At 40.8% G+C, this 24,625-nt stretch overlaps 2 protein-coding genes across 3 annotated transcripts; both read right to left on the reverse strand.

The window, feature by feature from the left end:
- Positions 1-3,847: 3,847 nt before the first annotated feature.
- p2rx5 (purinergic receptor P2X, ligand-gated ion channel, 5) lies at positions 3,848-14,673 on the reverse strand. 2 transcript variants are annotated; one of them, XM_076020169.1, is made up of 12 exons: positions 14,431-14,670; positions 12,508-12,658; positions 12,158-12,229; positions 11,984-12,059; positions 11,060-11,144; positions 10,846-10,926; positions 8,887-9,028; positions 5,843-5,976; positions 5,668-5,761; positions 5,524-5,589; positions 5,275-5,363; positions 3,848-5,189 (listed from the first exon to the last, which is right to left on the reverse strand). In XM_076020169.1, exons 1-12 carry the CDS (start codon positions 14,550-14,552, stop codon positions 4,931-4,933), a joined length of 1,371 nt encoding a protein of 456 aa, XP_075876284.1. In that variant the 5' UTR covers positions 14,553-14,670; the 3' UTR covers positions 3,848-4,930. The 2 variants fall into 2 exon arrangements, with proteins under 2 accessions (XP_075876284.1, XP_075876283.1); XM_076020168.1 differs by having other exon boundaries at positions 5,668-5,976; positions 14,431-14,673.
- Positions 14,674-19,885: 5,212 nt separating this feature from the next.
- LOC142884505 (polyubiquitin-C-like) lies at positions 19,886-24,625 on the reverse strand. The gene is made up of 3 exons (XM_076020195.1): positions 24,472-24,625; positions 22,370-23,971; positions 19,886-20,182 (listed from the first exon to the last, which is right to left on the reverse strand). Exons 2-3 carry the CDS (start codon positions 23,961-23,963, stop codon positions 19,929-19,931), a joined length of 1,848 nt encoding a protein of 615 aa, XP_075876310.1. The 5' UTR covers positions 23,964-23,971; positions 24,472-24,625; the 3' UTR covers positions 19,886-19,928.

The raw sequence follows: 24,625 nt of genomic DNA on the forward strand, positions 1-24,625 counted from the left end.
GACATGTACGTATGTATTATTCCTTCAACCACCAGGATGACGTGTTATGTTTACGCTTATTTTCATGTCACAAGTTGGCTCACCCTACAACATCTCTGTGGGTGCTGCTGCTGCTGCTGCAATGATGAAATGTTTTCAAAACATGTTATTAACCTTTATGTGTAACGATACATTAAGATAGACGTGTAGGGGAAGCTTTTATTTTCATTGTCAATGCATTGACCTAGATTTCTGTGCTTAAAACCTTGAGCTGTAAATTGTCTTCATATACATATAAGTCTGATTTATGATTCTTTAATTGAAAGTATTATAAAGTTGTGCATTTTAAATCTGATGCAGTTTTAAATGGGACAGGGGCTGGGGTAATACCTTTGTTATCATTAAATGTGTCCATCTCCATCTTGTTGATAGGAACGCCCATCAGTGACTGCCGACCTGAGCCAAGATGGCAGGAGTTGTGGCCAAGCGCGAGGGACCGCAGTTCATCAGCGAAGTAGCTGTGAGGGGCAACGCCGCTGTCCTGGACTACTGTCGCACGTCAGTCTCGGCCCTGTCTGGAGCAACGGCTGGCATCCTGGGGCTGACTGGACTCTATGGCTTTATTTTTTACTTCTTCTCTGCGTTTCTTCTCTCCGTGCTGCTCATTCTCAAGGCTGGACGGCGCTGGAGCAAATTTTTCAAATCACGACGACCTCTCTTTACTGGAGGTCTTGTGGGAGGTCTTTTTACTTACATCTTATTTTGGACTTTCCTGTACGGGATGGTGCATGTGTACTAAAATGCTCTAACTCAAACAACCCCAAGCTAACCTTATCTAATACTTTGTAAAAACAATATATATAAATATATATACACACAGTCTGTCCTGCTGTTTTTTTTAGATAAGTCACTTGTGAATTACTTTGCATTTCTCCTTACAAACTGTTGATGAAACGGAGGATTTATCAACAGATATGTTTTCTTACTTCCCTCCTTTAGACAGTGACTGAGCCTGCTCAACCTTTAACTCACTTATATTCATGAGAGCCAGAGCAATTGTTGTTTTTAGTTTAAGATGGATGGGTCCAGACAGACAATATCCGCACAAGATTGATGCACCTGAGATTACGTTTCATGTATATCACTGTGAGTAAATTATAACTGATTGAAATAAATGTCTGTAAACCTTGTTTTTTGTGTGCTATTGTTTCCCCAACAGTTATTGCACAACAGCGTCTTCATATCAGAATATATGTGGTTCATTTAGAAACATTAACGTCCTTCTAGTGACAGACCTGCAAGGACGAATGAAGAAGTCTGTTGGAGCAGATTCATAAATTTTGTTCCTGTTTGGTGTGAATAAAAGGTTGATTAACAATTTTACCTATATGAGGTAGGAACCTTTGGTGGGTCGGGTGGGGTGTTTCCAGTCGGAAGGGATTTTTGTTTTTCCAGTAACATGCTGAGACTACCTCGGAGGGCGACTGCAAGGAGAATGACTTGGACTTTCATTCATCTATCACGGTCATCATAGCGCGTCAATTCCCTCAGCAGCTTAAAGCTTTGGCTTAGCCTCTACAAGTCAAGTACTGTTTTGAAGTGTAATAAGGTGGCTTCCGCCAGAAGAAGGTTTGTATTCATTTCTTTGCTGTTTGGTGGTGGGTATACTAATGGCCGAGGTTGAAGGATATCAGCTGATCGTCACCCGCCGACCTAGTCGGATTATGCCTGTGTATATATTCATTGTCAGTTCTGTTTCTCCTGGCAACCTGTCCTCTCAGGCACTAAGTGGCGCAGTCAACCCTGTGTGCCTCTTCTTTGCTTGTTCCAGGTGCTGGAGAGTGATTGGCTGGTGCCACAGCTCATCCTTCTCTTTGTTCTTCTACTCACTCTGAACTGGAGGCCATGTGCAGCAGCAGTAAAAGCAGCAGCAGCAGCATTAGTGTTTGTCAGTGCTCCATGTTAAGTTTGTTCTTACTGTAATGTCTTGAGTTCTTCTTTTAAACAGTCCACTAGCCTGCAGAGGAGGGCAGACGTTTTTGTTGGAACCCTTTTCTCCTGCTCTTCCAGCTCAGGAGTTTAGTTTTTGTTGTCATTGATTTCGTTATTTTCCTTTAATATGTAAGATCTTCTAAAGACCCTAGTGACAGTGTTTCTAACGTGGGTAGGCTTTCAAACGAAAGTTAGACGAAGACCTTTGCTGAACAAGCCAAAATGTTGAGCACTGCTGAACAAGCCAAAATTAAAGCAGCTTGAGGCCTGACCAGCAGACGAAGAGTTCCACGATAGATTAGATTTTTTTCCTTAGAAGATTTTTTTTTTTTTTTTTTTAAATGAGTAAGCAACAGTCTGGAGATCAGTGCTTCAGAGGATATTAAGAACCTTGATGTGGACATAGACAGATTTCCCATGGAGAGGACTTTCGGTCTGCACTGGTGTGTTTAGCCAGACTCATTTAAGTTCAAGTTTGACGTGAACCAGGCGTCTTTGACCACACCGGGGATATTGTCTACAACCAGTTCTATTTACGATCCTTTAGGATTTCTGTCACCAGTCACGCTGTCTGCTAAGATGTTACAACAGCTCTGCAGGAGAAGCTTTGGGTGGGTCGATGTTTGATCACCAGACATTTAACATCAGTGAGAATTGTGGTTACAGGATGGCCAGAAGATGCTCTCATCGTTTAACACAGAGTAATGCTCGAAGCAAGAGAACTTTGGAAATGCTCCACACAGCCGGCTGCATTTACTCATTTTTTCATGCATACTGAATCCAGAGGGATAAAGGTGGCTTACTGTAAATGTCCTGGGTTTCTGTGGAACCTGTCTGTATGGAAAATGTAGCATTTCCAGTAAATCTGTCTTACAAATCCCCTATTCACACCAGAAGTGTAAGCAGAGTGTCTGCACCATGCGCATAGAAACCGCACCGTAAACCTCTGTGAACTTTTTCTCAAATCATCCATTGCTTGAAACTGCATTTGACCGCAAACAACAACATTAATAAGTAAAGATTTAGTTAACTGTCATGTTATTTTCAGGTATTTGTTCCACATGCGTAGACAATAATTTGGCTATAGTATAGTAAATTTTGGACTTTTCACCCAATCTGATCTGACACCTGTCCTGTCCATGGCCTGCTGTCAAGTGTGTCTCAAGTCACTGTTCACTGTCTCGCTGACTTTCACTGTCCCGCTGACTCACTGACTCTGTCATAAATAGAAAACTCTGTGCACCAGTAAGTTATTTCTGGCAGCCATAAGGACACATACTGCTGAACTCACGCTGTGATGTATTTCACGGCCCATTTAAACCGTATGCAAACCGGCAATCACTACCATATACAGCCACTTTACTTGGAGAATTCAAACTTGGGAAACCTGATGAAATTCTTGATGTAGATGGTGAAGTTTTCAGCTTCACTCAGTAAGGGCTCACTGTTGAATTGAAAGAGAACAGAGGTGAGCAGAAATAAAACGGCACAAAAAGATCTTCACAGGCTTTACAAATAGAACAATAAAATATCTGGAGCCATGTGAGGGATCAGAGGAAGAGAAAGAAAGAGTGCTCACGCTGGTCTCTTGTTGTATTCCACCGGACACCAGCCATGAATCTCACAGGTCCCAGTGCTGTTCAAGCATATACCGGTTTTAATTCCTGATTGAAAGACGAGAGCTCCTCAGTTGCTTTGAGGAAAAATGTTTCATGTGACTGTGAATGGTTGTTTATCTCTATGTGGCCCTGCGATAAACAGACGACTTGTCCAGGTGGTCACCCTGCCTTCGCCCTATGACAGCTGGGAGAGGCCCCAGCAGACCCCGGTGACCCTGAGCTCGGGAATAAGCGGGTATGAACGATGAATGAATAAATGTACTTTATTCAAATCTTTATTTTGGCATCAATAAGCAAGAAAATGAAATAAAAAGAGAAAATGCAGTCAACAGCAGCATCAGTAAGTTACTCATTTCTGAAAAGCAGTCAGCAGAAGTTGAAGAAAATAGCAAAATATGAATATTCAGATTATTTCAGCAGAAATAACCTTTTCCCTCTCACTGACGCTACCACGATGTGCTCTTACCCGTCCCAAATCTTAAAAGGCTCAGTGTTTAAGATTTTGTAACATTGAATAAGAAATCATATGGAAAACAACATTAATGTTAATCCCTGTTTTCTGTCGCACTTGATCTCAGGTCTTATCCGATTTTTGATGTCAGGTTAAAATTAACCAAAAAAACAAAAACTCCAACAGATCCATGTTTTGTGCTGCTGTAGATAGGCTTCATCTGGAACCATTTTTCATCTATATGATCACTATAATGAACAAAAGAAAACATGACAGCTTTTTAACTTTTACCATTTTTTTTTTTACTTAAACCATACAAATGTGTTTTACGTTAGATTCATTAGATTACATTTTTTTTTAGATATTACGCACTGCACCTTTAATATCTGCTTCAAGGTAAAATGTTGGAAAATTTGACAGCTGCATTTAAAAGAATATACACTTCATTCAAAAAACAAAACAAGATGATAAAACTATCCTCAAATGTCTGATCAACAGTAAAGTTGGTATAAAAAAAATTACACAAAGAAGACACAAATACGGTATTTTTCTCCCCAACTGGTTAAGCAGATATATTCATTTATTCGCTTCAAGTCATTGAATCAATTTTTGTCCGTCTGGCAACAGAATTCACATCACAATCGTGCCTTTTGCATAAGTTTCCATTGTTTTTACATTTGGACCTCAATGAAGCCACAAAGGGGAAAAAAGTATTTCTTGCATGACACATTCCTTTCAATCACTTTTTCTCTCAGAACTGATCTTGTCTCAGGTCAGGCACTGATTTTGGCATGTCAGCAGACTGGCTGTCTGGTGACAAGAGGAAGTCGCTCCAACCTGTGGCTCTTTGTAACCACAACCACCTCAGCGTCTTGTAGTCACCGCAGGCTTAATTGTGTGAGGATAAAGTGACATGCCTCTGCTCCACTCCTTGAGAAGAGAGAGCAGAGTAACGTTGTCCTGTGTTTCGTGGAATGGTTGGACCCCGTTCGTCCACCGGGGGCAGGCTCTCCGTGACGTCTGAAAATGCAAGGTGTTCAGTTTCCTTCGGCTGAGAGGAAGAATGGTTGGCCCCTTTCTTTGAAGCTGGTTTCCTGGATGCTTTGTCCCTCTTTTGTCTTTCCTTCCCATCCTTCGTCTTGTCTCTCCTGTTAACGGTGCGACAGAGAAATGCTGGTGAATGCGACGGGCCGGGGCTCTGAAAAATATATTTTTTGTTTTTTTTGCTTTTACTTGAAGTTGATGATTTCAAACTTCTTCTCCCTGTAGTAGGAGCTGGTGTTCATCATGTACAGCAATATCATGTCACACGCAAAGGCTCCCTGTAGGAAATAAAATCACTTCAGCTGGAGCCTTGCACACAGTGTTGTTACTAAAAATAAACATCATTTTCTCAGGATACAATGAAATGTTTATGAAGCTTAAGGCCAATCAGTAACACCACATATCCACTGCCAAAATTAAAACTGGAAAATTACTCACTGCACCCATCAGAGCAAGACCAGACCCAATGGCAATTATTGTGGGAACAATGTTGAATTTCCCAGCCTGCAAAACAAAATCAGGTAATTCAGTCAAGTCTACAGCATATTCATTTAGAAGAAACTGCCTTTGTTACTGCTGTACCTGGCCGTTGATCATTATATCGAAGCGAATTCCGTATACTTTAAACAAGGTCCGAGACGTTTGACCGTTTTTATCCTTGAAATACCTTGTGTATCTGTGGGAATAAGAAGAGTGGATGAAGAAGCTCAATGGAACACCTGGTGCACAGAGAGCAGAGAATCCCAAGAGACTGAACCTGAAGTTGTATCCTGATATAACCGAGTTGTTCAGACTCTTGTCCAGACGGTTGAAGGTGTACTCTGGGTTACACTGGGAAGCGTCCTTATCTAGATCGCAGTTCCATTCAATCAAAATCCCAACTGAGCCGCCCTAATGGAATGAAAAGGAGATTTGAGTTGAAAATCACACTCAGCATAGCAGCTCATGGTTGCAACGGTGCAGACTGACTACAGTATGACGTGCAAACTCAGCATGAGGTGTTGATCACACCTGCTCTACAACAAGGTCACATCAGCAGTTGGCTCAAGTGCTTTTCAAAGGACCCATATTTAAGCAAAATTCAATTATCCAACAATAATAATCGTAAGCCGCCAGCAAACTTGACAAATATCATAAAAGCCCAACACTTCCTTCTTTTTCTAGCTCCAATTCTCACAAAAAAACGTTGAGATCAAAATCAAGTAGGTACCGCTTCCTTTCGGCGCCCATGTTAACCAGTGGTGTCGTTCGCACCGGATGCGAAGCGGCACGCACCTCGGCCCGCGGCTCGCGCTGTGCATTTATGGTTTCGGCATCTGGTCTATTTTGTGCGCAAGGCGTGAGCGATCCGCGTCAACTGGGCAGGAAGTCGCTCAAAGAAAAACGTGAAAAAACGGTAAATTTTCAAAATAAAACCAATTTTCAAATTAAATACCGCTAATGACAAAATCGTTCATATTTGTGTCCGTTATATTTGTCAGTATCTTGTGTCAGAGTGCAAGAGAGATGACACACACACACACACACACACACACACACACACACACACACACACATACACACACACACACACACACACACACACACACACACACACACACACACACACACACACGCGTGCACAAAAGTGTAGCAATGGAGTGGGCTGGCTAAAGGGCGGGTGTGAGGTTTTGGTTGTCACAAACAAACAAGGAAAGAGCAACAGAGAAGAGGCAGAAAGGATTTGTTGTGAAGTCAACATGGACGATGTAAAATTGATCTTGGAAGTGGAGAAGTAGAGGGAGTTGTCTGAATGGGAGTAAACAGCAGCTGAACAGAAGCGCTTGTCACTGTTTACACTGCATTACATTACTATGGCTCCTTGTACTATCTAAAATTGGCGATAGACCAGCCTTCTGGGAGGCTGGACTTTTATTTATTTTCAAGCGCCAGAACACAGAACACAGAACACAGAACACAAGACTCTAATCGAATATTGGGCAGCTTCAATTTGAGTTTAAAAACAAAAACATCTCAATATACCTGCAAACTGTTTTCATCATGAGCCCACTGGTTTATTTCAAGGCTAACTTTATGAACCTTGGGCTTGTGCAGTGCCATCTGTCAACATCACTGCTTGTGTTTTCATTATCAGAAAAGGCATTGTCTGTAAAATATCAATAAAAATGGATGGTGACTGTCTAAAAAGGTGCCAAAGGCGTCAGCTTTGGTCTCTCAGAGCTCTCATAGACACGTTTTGTTCTCTGAGTTCATCTTTGATACTGACTCATCTGGTAGATTAACCATGAATGGGCTCAGCCAAAAATTTGCAATGTCACCAAACTATATTGACAAATGAAACCTCACCCGTTTCACAGCAGGCAGACTAGTCTGAACATAGTGACAATGATTAAAAGATTGAATGGAAGTCAGACACAATGAATACACCTTCAGATTTCCAGCTAATCAAGTAAAACAAGTCATTGAGTCACCACAGACAACAGTAGGTTCCTGGTAAAAGGAATTTCACAAAAAGAATTGATTTACAAAGACAACTGTGTCTTTGCCAATGGCTTAAAGATGGCCAACATGCTAATGGGTAAAATAAACTGAGCCAGAGTTAAGATCAGTAAAAGCATTTGTTGGGGAAAGTGAATCCAACAAACATTCTAAACAACATGCACTGATGAAGGCTTCAGGATATCACTGACAACTGTAGGAAATAACCTAACAAACCAGATGGAACATCATGTGTCTATTTAAGGGGAAATAAGAGGACCCTTAAAAAAATCCTACCAGCAAAACTTAGAAGTAACAACACGTCTGACAATCATATTTGGATGATGAAAGTTTTGGTTATACATTTATTAAACGTTGACAATTTTGAATAAGAACAATAATATTTTTATTGACCTAATGAAGTTTATGACTTTAAAATATACTCAACGATTAGTTTCTTCCTGAATGGTGCGTAAGGCACTTTTAAGTTAAGTTAATATTTGTAAACGCAATAAGCTTAGGTTTAAGTCTATACATGTGCCCCATCAGTATATGATGCAAGCTTTCACAAAAAAGGAAGGGGAAGCTGTCCAGAGGAAGGGGGAAGAGGCGTAAATGGATCTTTTTAGTTGCTTGTAGCTCCGTCAACTGAAATAATGTAAGAAATTGAAAAACACTGAAAAAAACTGAACATTTAACTTAGGCCAACCGTGGTAATGGAATAGGGTTTGCTTTTAAAGAGAAAAGATTTGAATTATTTACATATCTATTATCAAGATACAAGCTGATGTAAAGGCAGCAAATGGCATGGAAACGCATGATGCTTATGTCTGCCCATAAGACAACCACACAGAAGACGTGAGAGACATGAGGCACAATCTGACATTTGCCAAGTATTTGCTGGTCATTCCCACTGTCTGGTGCACTGCCTGAGATTTACTGCTCAGCTAAAGTTTCAGAAAGGAGAAATGTCGGAGATCGTGCGGCTCAGAAGCCCCTCCCACCCGTGAATCAACCTTTAAAAAAGTGGCAAGGAGATGGGCGGGCCTGGGACGAGACACTTGTAACGACAGGACGAAGTTAGGAATCAAGACATCTTTTTGAGGTCCATTATACAAGCGTGATATCAGGGACCATTTGATGTATCAGGGGTGAGAAGGAAGCATTGTAGAAAACATGCTTCCTGCATAACCCAAAGCAAGAAATCTGCTTTTCTCTTCAACACAGCTGCTACACTTTAAGAACCAACCTAATGACTGACAAAGTGAACAGAAATGATGGCGAGTTCAGATTAAACGGGGTCAATTTTGACATGTGATTTACCTTGACAGCTATATCTTGGAAGTCATAGCCAGTCCACCTCACCACGTCACCAAGGCGGAAAATAGGACAGTACCGACCATTATCTCTGTCGAAGGAGCATCTTTTAAGGTAGGTTTCATCAGATGTTTCAAGGACGTTGGACCTAAAAGGCAATTGGAAAAAAGAACTTAGACACTAGACGCTTACTTTGCATTGCTGGATTAGACATATTTAGACCAGCTAATAAATTTTCTTTAACAATCATTTAAATATTCATTTTGAGTAAGCATCGATGTTAGAGTTCAATATTAAAATATGTGTTATAGTGGATTTGTCATCAATACTGTGGAATCATGTTTTTGTTTTAAAGGTTTTGCCTGAGAAGCTGTCTGGGGCAATCTTTAGCACTAATTGTATAAAAATATCACAAATACAACTAATTTATTAATACTGGAGTACATGTATTCAAGTTTAAACAATAAATACATTGTCTCTAAATTGTGGCAGACTATTTCTTACTTCTTTGGAAACTCAACATTGTGGAATGAAAAACAGAGCGGATACAAGACAGTTTCACTTCAATGCAGCCACCAGAGATGCATAAGGGGCATTTGAATGAGCGTCCACACTTTTCTTCACAGAGCTATACGTAAATACATACTGAATGTGTGGGAGAAAACTTTCTACAGGGGCAGGAAACCACAACCTGTTGTCTGTTGGTGGCGCACAGAACTGAAAGGTAAGCTGAAAGTTCACACAGAACCAGGTGATCTCAAAGAGTTGATAAATCCAACAGTTTACAGAAAACAGTGCATTGCATTTGGAACAGGTGAGCAGGGTACAGGATGTCATGATAAGGAAGATATAAGTCTCTCTATACAGACAGGACGCTTCAACCTGTCTGTGTGAAAGGCAGAGCATTTCCAGTAAGTCTCTTACAATAACTTGGTGTGAATTTTTTCTTCCTACAAATCATCCATTGCTTTAAGATGCATTTTACCTCAAACAACAACATTATAAAGTAGAGATTTTAGTCTTCAAAACAATAAATTGGCCCATTTTAATTAAATCTGTTTGCATACTGTATATTCTTGTGCGCATTTTGTGTATGCCCTGTGTTCATCTTCATACAGTGATTGGATGGTTATTTGTCAAAATACAACTCAAAAAAGATGAAAAAAAAATCTGATGATCAGTCATGCAAAAAAAAATCTTGTTGCCTTCCAGGAGACATATTTAACCCTCTGTTTACAGCCCAATTCCCAACTGACAAGAAATAAAGGCAAGCCTGCTCTTTTCTCAAATGATCAGTTGGTTTAAATTCCATTCTAACTCAAACAAAAGTATGGATTTTTTTTATTATTTTGTTTGCCGTTAAGACCAGAGGGTGGAAGGAGCATGTGGCTAAGAGTTATTTTCCAGGGACTGTACATTTAAACACATATCAGCAGAAAGTAACAGGACCCAATACAACATGAACTCATGCACGGGTCTATTCATTATATCACCTTCTGCGTCTAAAAATAGAATGTAACCATTTGTTACTGTTAGTTGTGTCTCGTGCCAGCAAAGTTGAAGTACCAGTCATTCAGGGATGAGTCTCCAGCCCCCATATGACCAGACAAAACTTGCTGATTGACGGCTGACTGCTGACTAATGACGTTTTTCTTGGGTGGTTACGTCTCTGATCCCTGTGGCACATGAGTGTGCAGGCACACGCACACAGCTCCCTGGACTAGCCCAATCTGATCTAACACCTGTCCGGGGCATGGCCTGCAGTGAAGGGCGGCTCAAATGACTGTTTCACTGTCTCACTGACTGCAATGCACAGTCTGTCATAAATAGAAAGGCCTGTGCACCAGTAAGTTATTTCTGGAAACCATTCGGACTCATATATTGCTGAACTCACGCTGTGATGTATTTAATCGCACCTTTCGAGCATATTCAAAATGGCAATCACTTCAACATACAGCCACTTACTTGGAGAATTCAAACTTGGGAAACCTGATGAAATTCTTGATGTAGATGGTGAAGTTTTCAGCTTCACTCAGTAAGGGCTCACTGTAATTGAAAGAGAACAGAGGTGAGCAGAAATAAAACGGCACAAAAAGATCTTCACAGGCTTTACAAATAGAACAATAAAATATCTGGAGCCATGTGAGGGATCAGAGGAAGAGAAAGAAAGAGTGCTCACGCTGGTCTCTTGTTGTATTCCACCGGACACCAGCCATGAATCTCACAGGTCCCAGTGCTGTTCAAGCATATACCGGTTTTAATTCCTGATGGAAAGACAAGAGCTCCTCAGTTGCTTTGAGGAAAAATGTTTCCAAAAGAAGACTATGGTTGTAAATCTGACCTCATGACCACAAGTTGGTCAGAATGAGAAATAGCACACGAATAATACTTAGTCTGATGCAATGGTAATTAAAAAAACAAAACAATATGCCACAAAAATTTAATTTGTATACTATATGTTTATGGTAATGTTAAAAATGACAAATGGCTCATGACAGAGAGAGACCACCTTCCACTGTTCGCACATCCTCTCCATTTCAGAGTGAAAGTGAAAGGTTAGGTTAGGTATGAGAAACAAACTTTTGCAGACCTTTGCATTTTTGCAGCTCAGTACAGTACAATTGTAGATTTTTAAATTAATTTATGCACTCTCATGCATTGCACTTAAATGACCAAAAGAAATGAAAATTCTTCCATTTCTTTCATAACGAGTCCCTGCTTTAATAAAATCCTGTCACAGGAACGGTCCTGAGTCACAATCTGTTTGGACACATGACTATGACAGTCAACGGTGACAGTTCGAAATGTAAAGGTGTGATTGTTCAACTTGTTTGCGGGTTATTAGGGCATGAAAAAATGATTCGAACAACATACATTTTGAGTGAGAACAACTTCCATAAGGATTAGTAAGCGACGCTTTTGTCATAATACACAATTAATGTACATATTAGTGATTCAATACACCTGAGTTTATAAGCACTGTCTGTATTTATCCTATGGAGAAAAGTGTGAATAGCAAGATAAGAGATTTCAACCTGAAGGAGACTAAAACCTGACAACTATGCAGATGTTTGCCAGATTCCAACATACTGCTTAATCTCACCATTCCCACCAGTTACAGCCGCCCCTTCCGAGCAGTCATCATGACTACGACATTGTCCGCCTGGCACCTTTAAACTCTATGACCAGAAACAGAAAAAGGGCACAGTAAGGCCGACAGTCATGCCAGAAATTAGGGTGAGAAAAAGGAATCAGTGAGGCAGGTCTCCCGTCTCACCTCTGCGCAGAAACCCAGTCTCTGATTCGGCGTCTCAATGTAATTGGTCACAATGAAAAAAACTTGCTCGCCCTACAAAACAAAATTAGATCCAGACAGTTCGATGGAGGAGCAAAAGGTTAAATAAATTACAACCCAAAGGCATTCAATATTGTCCAATCTGTGGAGACAGATGTCAAGGCTAGTAAAATAGAGCTTCATAGGCACTGATGACACAATAGGGATGGACATACATACATACATACATACATACATACATACATACATACATACACACACACATACATACATACATACATACATACATACATACATGCATACATAATATGTACAGAAATGACCAGGCTCACATTTGGAGGTATAACGTAGTCCTCGGGGCTCCACACGTGAAGCCCAGTGTCAGAGTTGTTGGTCAGTGTGACACCTTTTAGCTTGGTGATGACTGATGACTGGATGGCCTCCTCCTTCTCCTGGTAACCTTTCTTCATCACAAACACCCATCTGTGGCAACGTAAACAGCTCAGTCTGGATAAGAACTGGTGGTTGGTGAGTTGGTGAGTGTCCAATTTGGGCTATTGCAAGTCTACAAGCACTCCTCCCAACTGTCAGTGAGGCTCCTCACCATGAGAGGAGTCATGTTGACATGCAAGTATACCCTTGACTAACTCCTTGTGCGACACCCTGCGTGGCTATATTGGACTATTTCACACAGATGCATGTGTGCATGTCAATCAATCAAATTTTATTTGCATAGACCAGGTTTGAGTGAAGGGTGAGGAAAAACCCTGAACAGGGGAAAAGAAGAAACCTCGGAGAGCTGCAGAGGAGGGATCCTTCTCTCTGTAGGAAGGGTGGACATGCAGTGTGAGCCGTACATATATGTGTGTATCTCACAACTAGAAATTCTAATTCTTTTCAGTGAGTTGATTCTTTTGGATGGGCTCATTAAAAAGAGCTGGCTATTTTGGCTCCTTTATTGTTGTTTGTTGCTTAAATTAATTTGTCACTGAAAATGATAAATGGTTTGATAATATTGATAAATGGTAAAACTATGTGTAAATTAATCATTAATGTTAAAAGCACACACTACAGAATTTAAGTAATTTACATGGTTTTATTTATATGCTGCTGCAAAAATAAATGTGAAAAATCAAATTTATAACTATTTGCAATCAAACTTTTAATGATTTATATATTAATCTTATTTAATTCACATTCAACAATTTCAACCTTGTAGAAATTTGCATGAAGGGAAACTACATGCCTCAGCTTCGAGAGGTTGAACCGGTTTCCTTTGTCAAGGATCTGTCCTGTTTTGGAGCAGATTATCTTTGAGGGGACTGACGTCGCTGGAATGCATATAATCCCCGTGCCACCTTGCAGACTCTACGCTCTGGCCTCGTGTTGACAATATGAACACACTGACTCCAAATCATGCCGCGTTTCCGGCCATCACCTAATTCTTCAACTTTTGTTTTATTTATACGTTGCGTTCCCGCGCGTTCTCTTCTCTGCTCAGTGTATTGAGCAGGAGGGGCACGAGAGCGTGCGACACTGCACATATAGACCAATCGCGTGCTGCTTGAATAGATAACAGAGAAATAAAACCAATAATAATAATGGGGGAGGAAAAAAAAAATCAATCCGGCTCTAGTTCCGGTTCCGGTTCCCAATTAGAAGACTGATCCCGTCGTTGACTTCAAAGCGCAGTGAGAGCGGCCCGTGCATCACTGATGACAACAAGACAGACGTGTGAAAAGCAGGAGCGGCCTTGTAACGTAATGCGGGGCACTTAAACGAGCTTCAGGTGTGACATGTTCATTATACAAGTGTATGAGGAGCGCTCGGTCTCTGCGAGCTGCATGGTATGCAAAAGTTACATTACATTTTTCCCCCCCACCACACTTAAACCCGCCTGAAGGCTCCCCTTACAGCAGGAGACGGCTAACTTGGACAAACACTTGTAAAGGTCAAAGCAGACACTAAAAACGCTCAACATAGCGTCCCAGACACCTGTCGGTATCCCTTAAGAGCGCCGTGCAGTGCGGGCTGGCGACGTGCGGTCATATGTAGTAATTCTGTGCTTTAATTAGCTTTAACGACGTCTCGTCGGGCAAACAAAAAGCTCAATACAGCAAAACGGTTCCCCGGAGAAACCAACACAGTCAATGCTGAGGCTATATTTAACTTTGTGAATCACTTTCTAAAAGGTTCCTTTAGGGGGCCTGTTTCGTGCATGCGATATAAAAGAGTGGCAAACTTTGCAAGCTCACCCGATGATATATCCCAGCACGGCCAGCTGGTAGAGTCTGAATAATATTCCGATTCTCCGGTTCTCGGCGATGACGTATTTCTCTGTCTTGTAGTTGAGGAGAGAGAAGAGAAAGCCTGCCATTCCGCCTCGCGCACGCTGCGCTCGAGAGTCGAGTGCGCTCTGGGAGCTCGCGTAGGCTCCCACTTTATGCACGAGCGCTTCGTCTGTCACACTGGAACCCCCCACCCCCAACAGAGGAGCCACAACCCGCTTAGACGGGGAGGAACTGGTTTCACGTCCTAGGCTAATGCACACAGAGAGACCAGTCAGGTTGTAGGGTTCACACAGGCTGCGTGTGTAGTTTACAGCAATTCTGAAATGCTACATCAGAATTTCCTGAAATTCAGTGAGGGTGTTCCTGGGGTTGTTCACTAGCACCCTTAAATGGAATGATGGAGTGACAATTAGGAATTCTCGAAAGAAAAAAAAATTCATCTGAAATCAAGAATAATAAACATAAAAAGTGCACATTTTTGGATGAGCTTTATTCTGAAACGCTACATCAGAATTTCCTAAAATTCGGTGAGGGTGTTCCTGGGGTGGTGCACTAGCACCCTGAAGTGGAATACTGGAGTGACAATTAGGAATTCTCCAAATATTTTAATCTGAAATAAAAAAAAATTAAAAAAAAAAAAAATCTAGAACCGCCCCTGCCCTGTCTCATCAACCCCAGTGTCAAAACAATGCGCACCATACGTTTTCTCTCGAGGCGAACAGATCTACAGCAACAAACAATATCTGACTGAGGTTTATCACAGCAGCATTAATGTAAAATAAATGTTAAACTCTGGCCAATCAATGTGTTTTAGACTCTTCTATGAAGCTGTAGAATTGCTGTTGTAGGAGCCTCTTTTTTTTTTTTTTTTTACTGTGTTCCTGTTTTTAATTAGTGATGCTCAGGATTAAGGATGTGGTGAAAATTATATCTTGTGTCTTTGTATGCAGAAGTTGACCAAATGGGAAACTTTTGAAAAAATCTTTCAAAAGTTTACTGTTGCAGTGATATTAAAACAAATCAAGCATCTTCAAGAGTTTTGTTAGATATCTAATGCCATTGAGTCACATGATATGTTTCGACATATAAATTCTCTTAATTTTTCTTCAAATTTGACATGAGCACAATGAAAACAGTTCAGGTTAAGAGAAGCTCAATGAAAAGATTTGTTCAGTGATTTACGTGAATTACAGCATGTTCATTTTATGTCAGTGATATATTCCAAAGAATCAATGTGAGGTAACCCAGAACTGTAAAGTGATTTAATCTAATGAGATGATCTGATTGGCTCTCAGGGCTTCTTCTCTCCAGGACCTCAGTCAACTTTGCCGCTGATCCAGGGGTAAAACGGGGACTTCAGGACATTGTTCCGTTGGACTGACCTCGCTTGTCCATGGCACAGCGAGTCGTGGATCTTCTGCCAGGTGTCCATCTCTGATCTCCTCAGTGATCAGTTTGATCACGTTTTGATCATGTTTCTCAGTAATGTTGTGTGCTGGTGCTTTGTCTTCACCGTAGCCTCTATTGTTGTTAGACAAGTATTGTTGTTAATTAACATTGCTGTTTGAATAAATAGACACATATCAAAATATTACTGTTTTTGTTGTGAAACTATCTTAAAAAAAAAACTACATCTCCAATCAGGATTTAGGATTTCTGTTGCTCAGGATTAAAGTGCTCACCTTGACATGCTTCCAGTCTGGGGTTCTGATTGGTCCCTGCTTGGTGGGTTAAAACACAAAATAGCTTTTTCCTTCTTTATCAAAGGCAAACGTGCTGCATCTAGCGCTGTTGAAGTGATGCGATGATAGTCTGAATCAAGTTGTTGTTTTATTAGGCAGTTCAAATTTGACCACACCCATCTCTATTATCAAGCGCTCAAATTCCTGTGCAGTTCTGGACCTGTTGCTTGGGGTGGGTGTATCAATCCTAATGTTGATGGTAACAAAACCAAAGTGAGTATTTTGTACTGGATCAATACTTGCATGATGTGATGGATAATTTTGTTGCAGTTCCTCTTCTTGACAGCTTTGTTGAAGTTGTTGCAGTTCCTCTTCTCAAATGACTCCTTTCACAGTTTCTCTCCAAGTATTTGACCCATCCAGTTCACAATTAACCTTAACCTTTCACTCTGACAGCACTGGGCTGCAGCCTGGGGACCAGCCAGGACTTAAGGGGCCCTCTGGTCGTGCAGTGACAACTTAACTCAACCAAATCTCCTGTTGGTCAAAGGATTCAACCCGGAGACGTTCCAATGATGAGCTATTGTTTCTGACCTCTAGGCCACCACTGCCCCTTGATGATGATGATGATGATGATGATGATGATGATGACGACGACGAAGACAACAACGATGATGGACTGTAATGGAGGCTGAAAATAAACATTAACTTGTATTTTACCTTTTACCTTTTGTTTTTCTTTTCTTGTGTCTTTGTATGCTCAGTGGGACAAACTAGGGCACATATGAAAAAATATCTGACTGTGATATGTCACAACAACATTGGCGTGAAATTGAAGTTTCAGTGACATTAAAACAAATCAGGTGTCTTCATGAGTTTTGCTAGGTATTTATTGCCATTCGTTCACATGATGTAGATGCTGCAAAATATAAATTCACTTAATTTCTTTTCAGTTTATACATGGGGGATGGAGACGGTTCAGGCTAAATGAAAACCCAGATATATTTAATGATCAGAATTACATCATGTTAATATTTTGTTAGCGATACATTTAAACAAATCAATTTGAGACAGAATCAAAACTGTAAAGTGATTTAATCAAATGAGACGAGCTGATTGGCTCTCTGAGCGCAGTGCTGCTTCTTTGATTTTTGTTTATGTTTTTTTCCAGAACGACTGTGGTGCAGGTCCTCTTTGCTATAGACTGGTCGTTCCTCTTTGTGTCTTCTCTTCAACTCATAAAGCTCAACTTGTTTTATGGTACAGTATATAGTATGGTTGAAACCATTTTTGCCGTTAGGTCTCTATCTGGTCTTTGGACTTCAAATTGATTTAAAAAAAAAAAAAAATCTCTTGGATGCTCTAGAACACATTATTAGTGGTGAAAAATTTTCTCATTGATTTTCTTTCAATCAATGCACCCATTAAGGATATTGACTGTGCTTTATACTTAGCAAAGGGCAAGAGACAGAAATGGTTATACAAAGGTCCTTGGAGATGGTCATATAGATTTTATGTCTTGTATTTGTATTTGATAACACCGAAATCATTTGTTGGCTAGTTAATGTCAACTGAGAGTTTAAAACACATAGGTCTAATCTCTTATTTGTCGAAATGGCACAATTGTTGGCACTAATTTTCTTTAGGTTGCCAACATAAATTTCAAACAATTTGAGTTGTAGACCAAAGTTTATAATTTTCCAGGGTATATTCCAAGTTACACTTATTTTGTTGTGTTAAAATCAATGGGTGCCGGTAGGTAACCAGGACTGCATACATTGGTTGACATCCAATAAAATGTGCCAAAATAAAACAAGAGCATCATGGTCTTTTAAATCGTACCCTATGGCAAGAATGGATGTGACGTTACTGACTACTTGTCTTCTACTTGAGATTTTTGAGCAGTTTTGATTGGTCTGAGGACAGTGACTGAGACAGAGGGCTGGACAGAGATGGAAGCCTCTCTGTTTTAGGGAAAAACACAATATAATGTATAATGATACTGGTCTAGTGACACAGTGGTGGAGTAGTTAGCCCTGACGCCTCACAGCAAAAAGGCTTCAGGTTAAATCATGAGTGCAACTGCAAATGGTTGTCTTTCTATGTGACCCTTAAATAAATCATGTGACTGTGGCTCTGCCAAAAACTGTGACCTACCTATCCAGTGTGTTCACAAGCCTTTTATAATGAGTCAGGAGTTTCAACCAAAATGGGGGTTGCAACAAAACCACTGTTACACAGACATTATACAGGAATAAAGTGTAAATATCGTGTTTTGTTTCCATCCATAATCCTGATGGAGTTTTGGTTTTGGTTTTGAAGACAGTTTGTCGATAAAAGAAGAAAAGCAAGACAAAAACAAGATGAGGCACAAAACAGAAACAGAAACATAGCAAAATTGAAAGTAGCTGCAATTATTTTTAATGTAAATGATCACATTTTTTGCAAGGGAGAACATTAGAAAAAATGTTGACAATATTTCTAAATTTTATTTCTAAACAGGCTCAAGTGATTTGACAAAAGAAGTAACCTGCTGATAAACACAAGTCTAATTCTATACATACACATAATCACCAAATCCAAACAGAAGCATATTTTGTAATCTATAAAATGATTTGCTGAAAAGTGATCTGGCTTCACTCTACAGAGCCACTCTCCAGTCACCTCTGTACAGACATGTGTTTACATGCAACAGCAGTAGGTTTCTACCTATTATGCTCATGTATCCCGTGCATTGTGTAAAGTTTGTAACAGAATTATATTTAAGGATGAATAATTGATCTTGCTTTGTTTCCAGTCACGGACACAGTACATGCATAAGCTGCAAATTCAAGAGGAAAACGTTGATTAAATCCCAGTTTTAGCAAACATTTGTGGTTTATCATTACTCCCAAAAAATCTCTACAGCATGTGTCTGCCACAATTAGTTCATTCAGTTAAAAGGTGAAATTGCTTATTTGACATCAATTATGAAATAATAATAACTCATTCTTATGTGACAGAACACGAGGGGAAAAATGTCTTACTCAATGCAACCTGGTGGTGGTATTTTTGGTACACTAGTTACCACCAAGGGTGACACAGCAGTGCATTGTGTAGTAGTGACCACCGTCATATCACAGCAAAGTTGCGGCCTCACTTAACAGGCCTGGGGCTTGTCTGCGTCCAGTTGGCATTATCTTCCTGCAGTGGTGTGGGTTTTCTCGAGGAGCCGAGGTTTCCTCTCAAATGCACGTTAGGTTAAATGCGAAGTAAATTGTCTGGAGTCCGGTGCAATGGTTGTTTTAGTATATGTGGCCCAGTGATTAACTGGCGACTTGTGTACCCTACCTTTTACCCAATTCTGCTTGGACATGTCTGGGTGACAGAAAGTGGATGAACAGTATCCTCTAGTGGTTTTGCAATGTCATTACAACCACAAATGTAAACCTCTACCTTACAAACCCTATTCTTGTAACTCATGAAAAGTTGTTGACTAGTAGTTAAGAATAAAATCTGAATTGATTTGGCATCAACACTTACCCCATGTTTTCCACTAGAACTGGTACAAAAATGTATGTCTCAATGTACCCTTTCCTTGCTAGTGATATCAGAATAAGTAATCAATAATTATTAGTCATCGGTATATTACTTTTAATTACTACCTTAAAAACAATGATGATGGAATTTTCTGAAAAATGAATTTGACTAATTCACCTTAATTTAAACAATTAAAAGAGGAGGAAGGGTTAACACAATGATTTAATTTCTGCCTTTATTAGTTAAGTTTTAAGTTTGAATTCAGCAAAAACAAGGAATGACTTGACCACCCCTCAGACGCAGCACGAGATGGAGGGTGGATTCTTTCTGGATGTTGTAGTCTGAGAGGGTGCGGCCATCCTCAAGTTGTTTGCCGGCAAAGATCAGCCTCTGCTGGTCAGGGGGGATGCCCTCTTTGTCCTGAATCTTGGCCTTGACATTCTCAATGGTGTCACTGGGCTCAACCTCGAGGGTGATGGTCTTGCCAGTCAGGGTCTTCACGAAAATCTGCATTTCTGCTCCTGTAGACACGTTTAAATTCACAATTTCACACAAAGTTTGTTAATCCAATAAACCAACCGGCATCAAACTGATCATCTAAAAATTAAACAACTTTGGGCTTCTCATAACTTGAGATTATCTACATCTCTGTCCACTTAAGTACACCCCAGTGGACTGTTTCCACTTGATAGGGGGTAATTTGCTATATGACCACGTTTACCATATACCCCATACATTATAAATATTGTAGTCTTATCGTAACGTACAATGATAAAAAATAATAATAATAAATAAATAAATAAATAAAACTTTACCCAACAACTAAGAGAAAAACGATATGACAAGAACATTCTGGCAGAATGGTGTTTCTGCTAGCACCAAAATGAGCTGTTGTTATTGGCTATCGTTTTGTTCGGTTAGTTACTGGCTAATGGACGACGCAACCACACAGCGTCTATTATTAACGCCATTCTTTTTTCTTTCTCCCCCCCCCTTTTTTTTTTTTTTTTTTTATCGTCAACGTTCAAAATATAAATGTTTCACATCCAAAACAAACAGTTGCACTCAATTTAATGAAATGTATCTTTAGATCTCGGGCTAACAGGGCGTCTGAGATTTAGCCACTGTTTAAGGATATGTTTACCATTCTCGGAGATTATGTTCTGAAACGGCAATCGAAACCACCTAAGTTCTCATTACAAATTAATAGTGCATAACCAATTTTCTCCGACAAATAAATGAACTTACAAGTGGTTCCCGTAGGTGGCCTCCTTTCCTCAAATGACACCGCCCTTCAGCTGATGAGGCCAGGGGGACAAGACTTTTTACACTGGGAGACACGTCATCAACTGATATTCTTCCGCAAATTAGAATAGTCCCAGATTCTACGAAGTTTTAATATTGCGGACTTGCGGCTAATTATCAACTAAATAACAATAAGGGGTCAGTACACATAACCACATAGTCTGTTAACTCATAGGTATGTGGGGTAAATCCGTGTGGGAAAGCTGTTTATTAAAGGGACTTCCCAGATGACCACAGCTAATATAGAATTTGACGAATTAGATACAAATTTTGTGTTAAACATTTCCATGCTAGGAAACAACAACAACAACAACAACAACAACAACAACAACAAAATCCAAAATGACGAGTACACGGTGTGTCTGGTTAAGAAGGCACTAATGCACCGTGGAAGCTACTTCAATATTTTTTGTTATTTATGTCACAAAAGCTAAAAATTGCTCAGTGAAATATAGCGTTAAACTAATGATATTTGGCCTTCAAAGGAATTTAGCTTATTTAACTGTTAAGATTCTTGATTACAATGACATAAATGAAATTGTCATGTCAGTAATGTTGTCATTTTAACACACAATTGCCAGGATAAACACTAGATTATCTGCATACCATTTCCATTGTTGAGCCGGTCCAGTTTTGGATTTAACACTAATTATTGGTATAATACAATCTTAAAGTCAACTTGACCTCCTGTACCTCTGATTGAATTTGCGGTGTCCGTTTTCTGAAGGCTCCAATGTACTGTTGAAACTGTCAGAAAATACTGGGGTCTCTCCCTACCCCACCCTGATGTTTATTGAGATCATCTCATGAAATTTTACTTTCTACACAAATTCATGTTGAGCCTCCAACCCTAAGTACATTCAGATGTACTCGTGCTTTCCTGGTTGACTTGTAGTACCGCTTGTCTAAGACTAGATGGTGACATCCTCATTCAGGTAAGTAGTCCCCATATCTCGCAGCCTAAACCATAACCCGAAATCTTTGGCCAATACTTGAAAATGTTTTAATAGAGGGATGTGTTCTAACTTTACTTTTAAAGTGTCCAAATCTTTTATTCTGATATGTATTGCAGCTAGAATGTCAGGTACTTTGGTGTTTTTTGTGCTGCATAAATACCATTAAATGTATTGAAATGGAACAATGGTCAATTTGATACAGACCTGTACTTATAATATAGTGATGGTTACATTACCATTATATGGAGAGAATGAGTCAGTGGGTATACAAAGACATACACAATGTTGAATTTAATAATTTTATTAATGAATGCACATCACATATTTGGTCACGGAAACACCAGTATACCTGTCTGGTATGCAAAAACCCAATAACATCATGTATTACTTAGCACATAACGTCAAAGAGAACAATTTAGATGCAGATCTTTTTTTATTGACCGCCTCTGAGACGGAGGACAAGATGGAGGGTGGACTCTTTCTGGATGTTGTAGTCTGAGAGGGTGCGGCCATCTTCAAGCTGCTTGCCGGCAAAGATCAGCCTCTGCTGGTCAGGGGGGATGCCCTCTTTGTCCTGGATTTTGGCCTTCACATTGTCAATGGTGTCATTGGGCTCAACCTCGAGGGTGATGGTCTTGCCAGTCAGGGTCTTCACGAAGATCTGCATACCACCTCTCAGACGCAGGACAAGATGGAGGGTGGACTCTTTCTGGATGTTGTAGTCTGAGAGGGTGCGACCATCTTCAAGCTGCTTGCCGGCAAAGATCAGCCTCTGCTGGTCAGGGGGGATGCCCTCTTTGTCCTGGATTTTGGCCTTCACGTTCTCAATGGTGTCACTGGGCTCAACCTCGAGGGTGATGGTCTTGCCAGTCAGGGTCTTCACGAAGATCTGCATACCACCTCTCAGACGCAGGACAAGATGGAGGGTGGACTCTTTCTGGATGTTGTAGTCTGAGAGGGTGCGACCATCTTCAAGCTGCTTGCCGGCAAAGATCAGCCTCTGCTGGTCAGGGGGGATGCCCTCTTTGTCCTGGATTTTGGCCTTCACGTTCTCAATGGTGTCACTGGGCTCAACCTCGAGGGTGATGGTCTTGCCAGTCAGGGTCTTCACGAAGATCTGCATACCACCTCTCAGACGCAGGACAAGATGGAGGGTGGACTCTTTCTGGATGTTGTAGTCTGAGAGGGTGCGACCATCTTCAAGCTGCTTGCCGGCAAAGATCAGCCTCTGCTGGTCAGGGGGGATGCCCTCTTTGTCCTGGATTTTGGCCTTCACGTTCTCAATGGTGTCACTGGGCTCAACCTCGAGGGTGATGGTCTTGCCAGTCAGGGTCTTCACGAAGATCTGCATACCACCTCTCAGACGCAGGACAAGATGGAGGGTGGACTCTTTCTGGATGTTGTAGTCTGAGAGGGTGCGGCCATCTTCAAGCTGCTTGCCGGCAAAGATCAGCCTCTGCTGGTCAGGGGGGATGCCCTCTTTGTCCTGGATCTTGGCCTTCACGTTCTCAATGGTGTCACTGGGCTCAACCTCAAGGGTGATGGTCTTGCCAGTCAGGGTCTTCACGAAGATCTGCATACCACCTCTCAGACGCAGGACAAGATGGAGGGTGGATTCTTTCTGAATGTTGTAGTCAGACAGGGTGCGACCATCCTCAAGCTGCTTGCCGGCAAAGATCAGCCTCTGCTGGTCAGGGGGGATGCCCTCCTTGTCCTGGATTTTGGCCTTGACATTCTCAATAGTGTCACTGGGCTCAACCTCGAGGGTGATGGTCTTGCCAGTCAGGGTCTTCACGAAGATCTGCATACCACCTCTCAGACGCAGGACAAGATGGAGGGTGGATTCTTTCTGAATGTTGTAGTCAGACAGGGTGCGACCATCCTCAAGCTGCTTGCCGGCAAAGATCAGCCTCTGCTGGTCAGGGGGGATGCCCTCTTTGTCCTGGATTTTGGCCTTGACATTCTCAATAGTGTCACTGGGCTCAACCTCAAGGGTGATGGTCTTGCCAGTCAGGGTCTTCACGAAGATCTGCATGATTTAGCCTGTTAAATGTAATTAAACACAGGATTATAAGAAAGTGTGCAACATGGTTCAAATGAAACATGTTATTCGTGAAGTATGTAGATAGAACTCGCTGGCACAAAAAAAAAAAAGAAGAAATATCCACATTAACCCATGAGGGCTGAGTAACCCGGCAGCCGCCAATCCAGGCCGAGCGCCATTTTGAATGGTTGTCGCTCTTGCTTTTGTTCGCCGAGCGCTCGGTAATGGACGATGCTAGAATGTTGAGTCATTCTCGCCAACCACTTCCTGCTTCGTTTACGACAAAATTTAGTTGTTTTTTTTATCTTTAAAATAAAAAAAAAAAAAACACAAATTGTAAACGGCCAAATTCACATTACGGTGTCTACGTTTCAGTCAACAATGACTGTTCGTGAAATTCACGTCATTTAGTTAAACAACATTCATCTAAGAACAATTGAAAAACAGCATATTTCAAAAATGAAATCATTAGAAGACATACTTGATAATTTGAACTTACCTAACGTCACAGAAATAGGTATCGCCAAAGGGGATATTGCAGCGGTGCTCCTGATGCTTCTTCTCTGCTGAATAAGAACAAAGTACTACTCAACAGACGGGGACGGAAGACTATATAGTGTCTGAGCTACTCTACGTCACAAAGAGATATCCGT

This window comes from Nelusetta ayraudi, unplaced genomic scaffold (genome assembly GCF_046127955.1).
Source record: "Nelusetta ayraudi isolate G7.1 ecotype Tasmania unplaced genomic scaffold, CSIRO-AGI_Nayr_v1 ptg000011l, whole genome shotgun sequence".
NCBI lineage: Eukaryota > Metazoa > Chordata > Actinopteri > Tetraodontiformes > Monacanthidae > Nelusetta > Nelusetta ayraudi.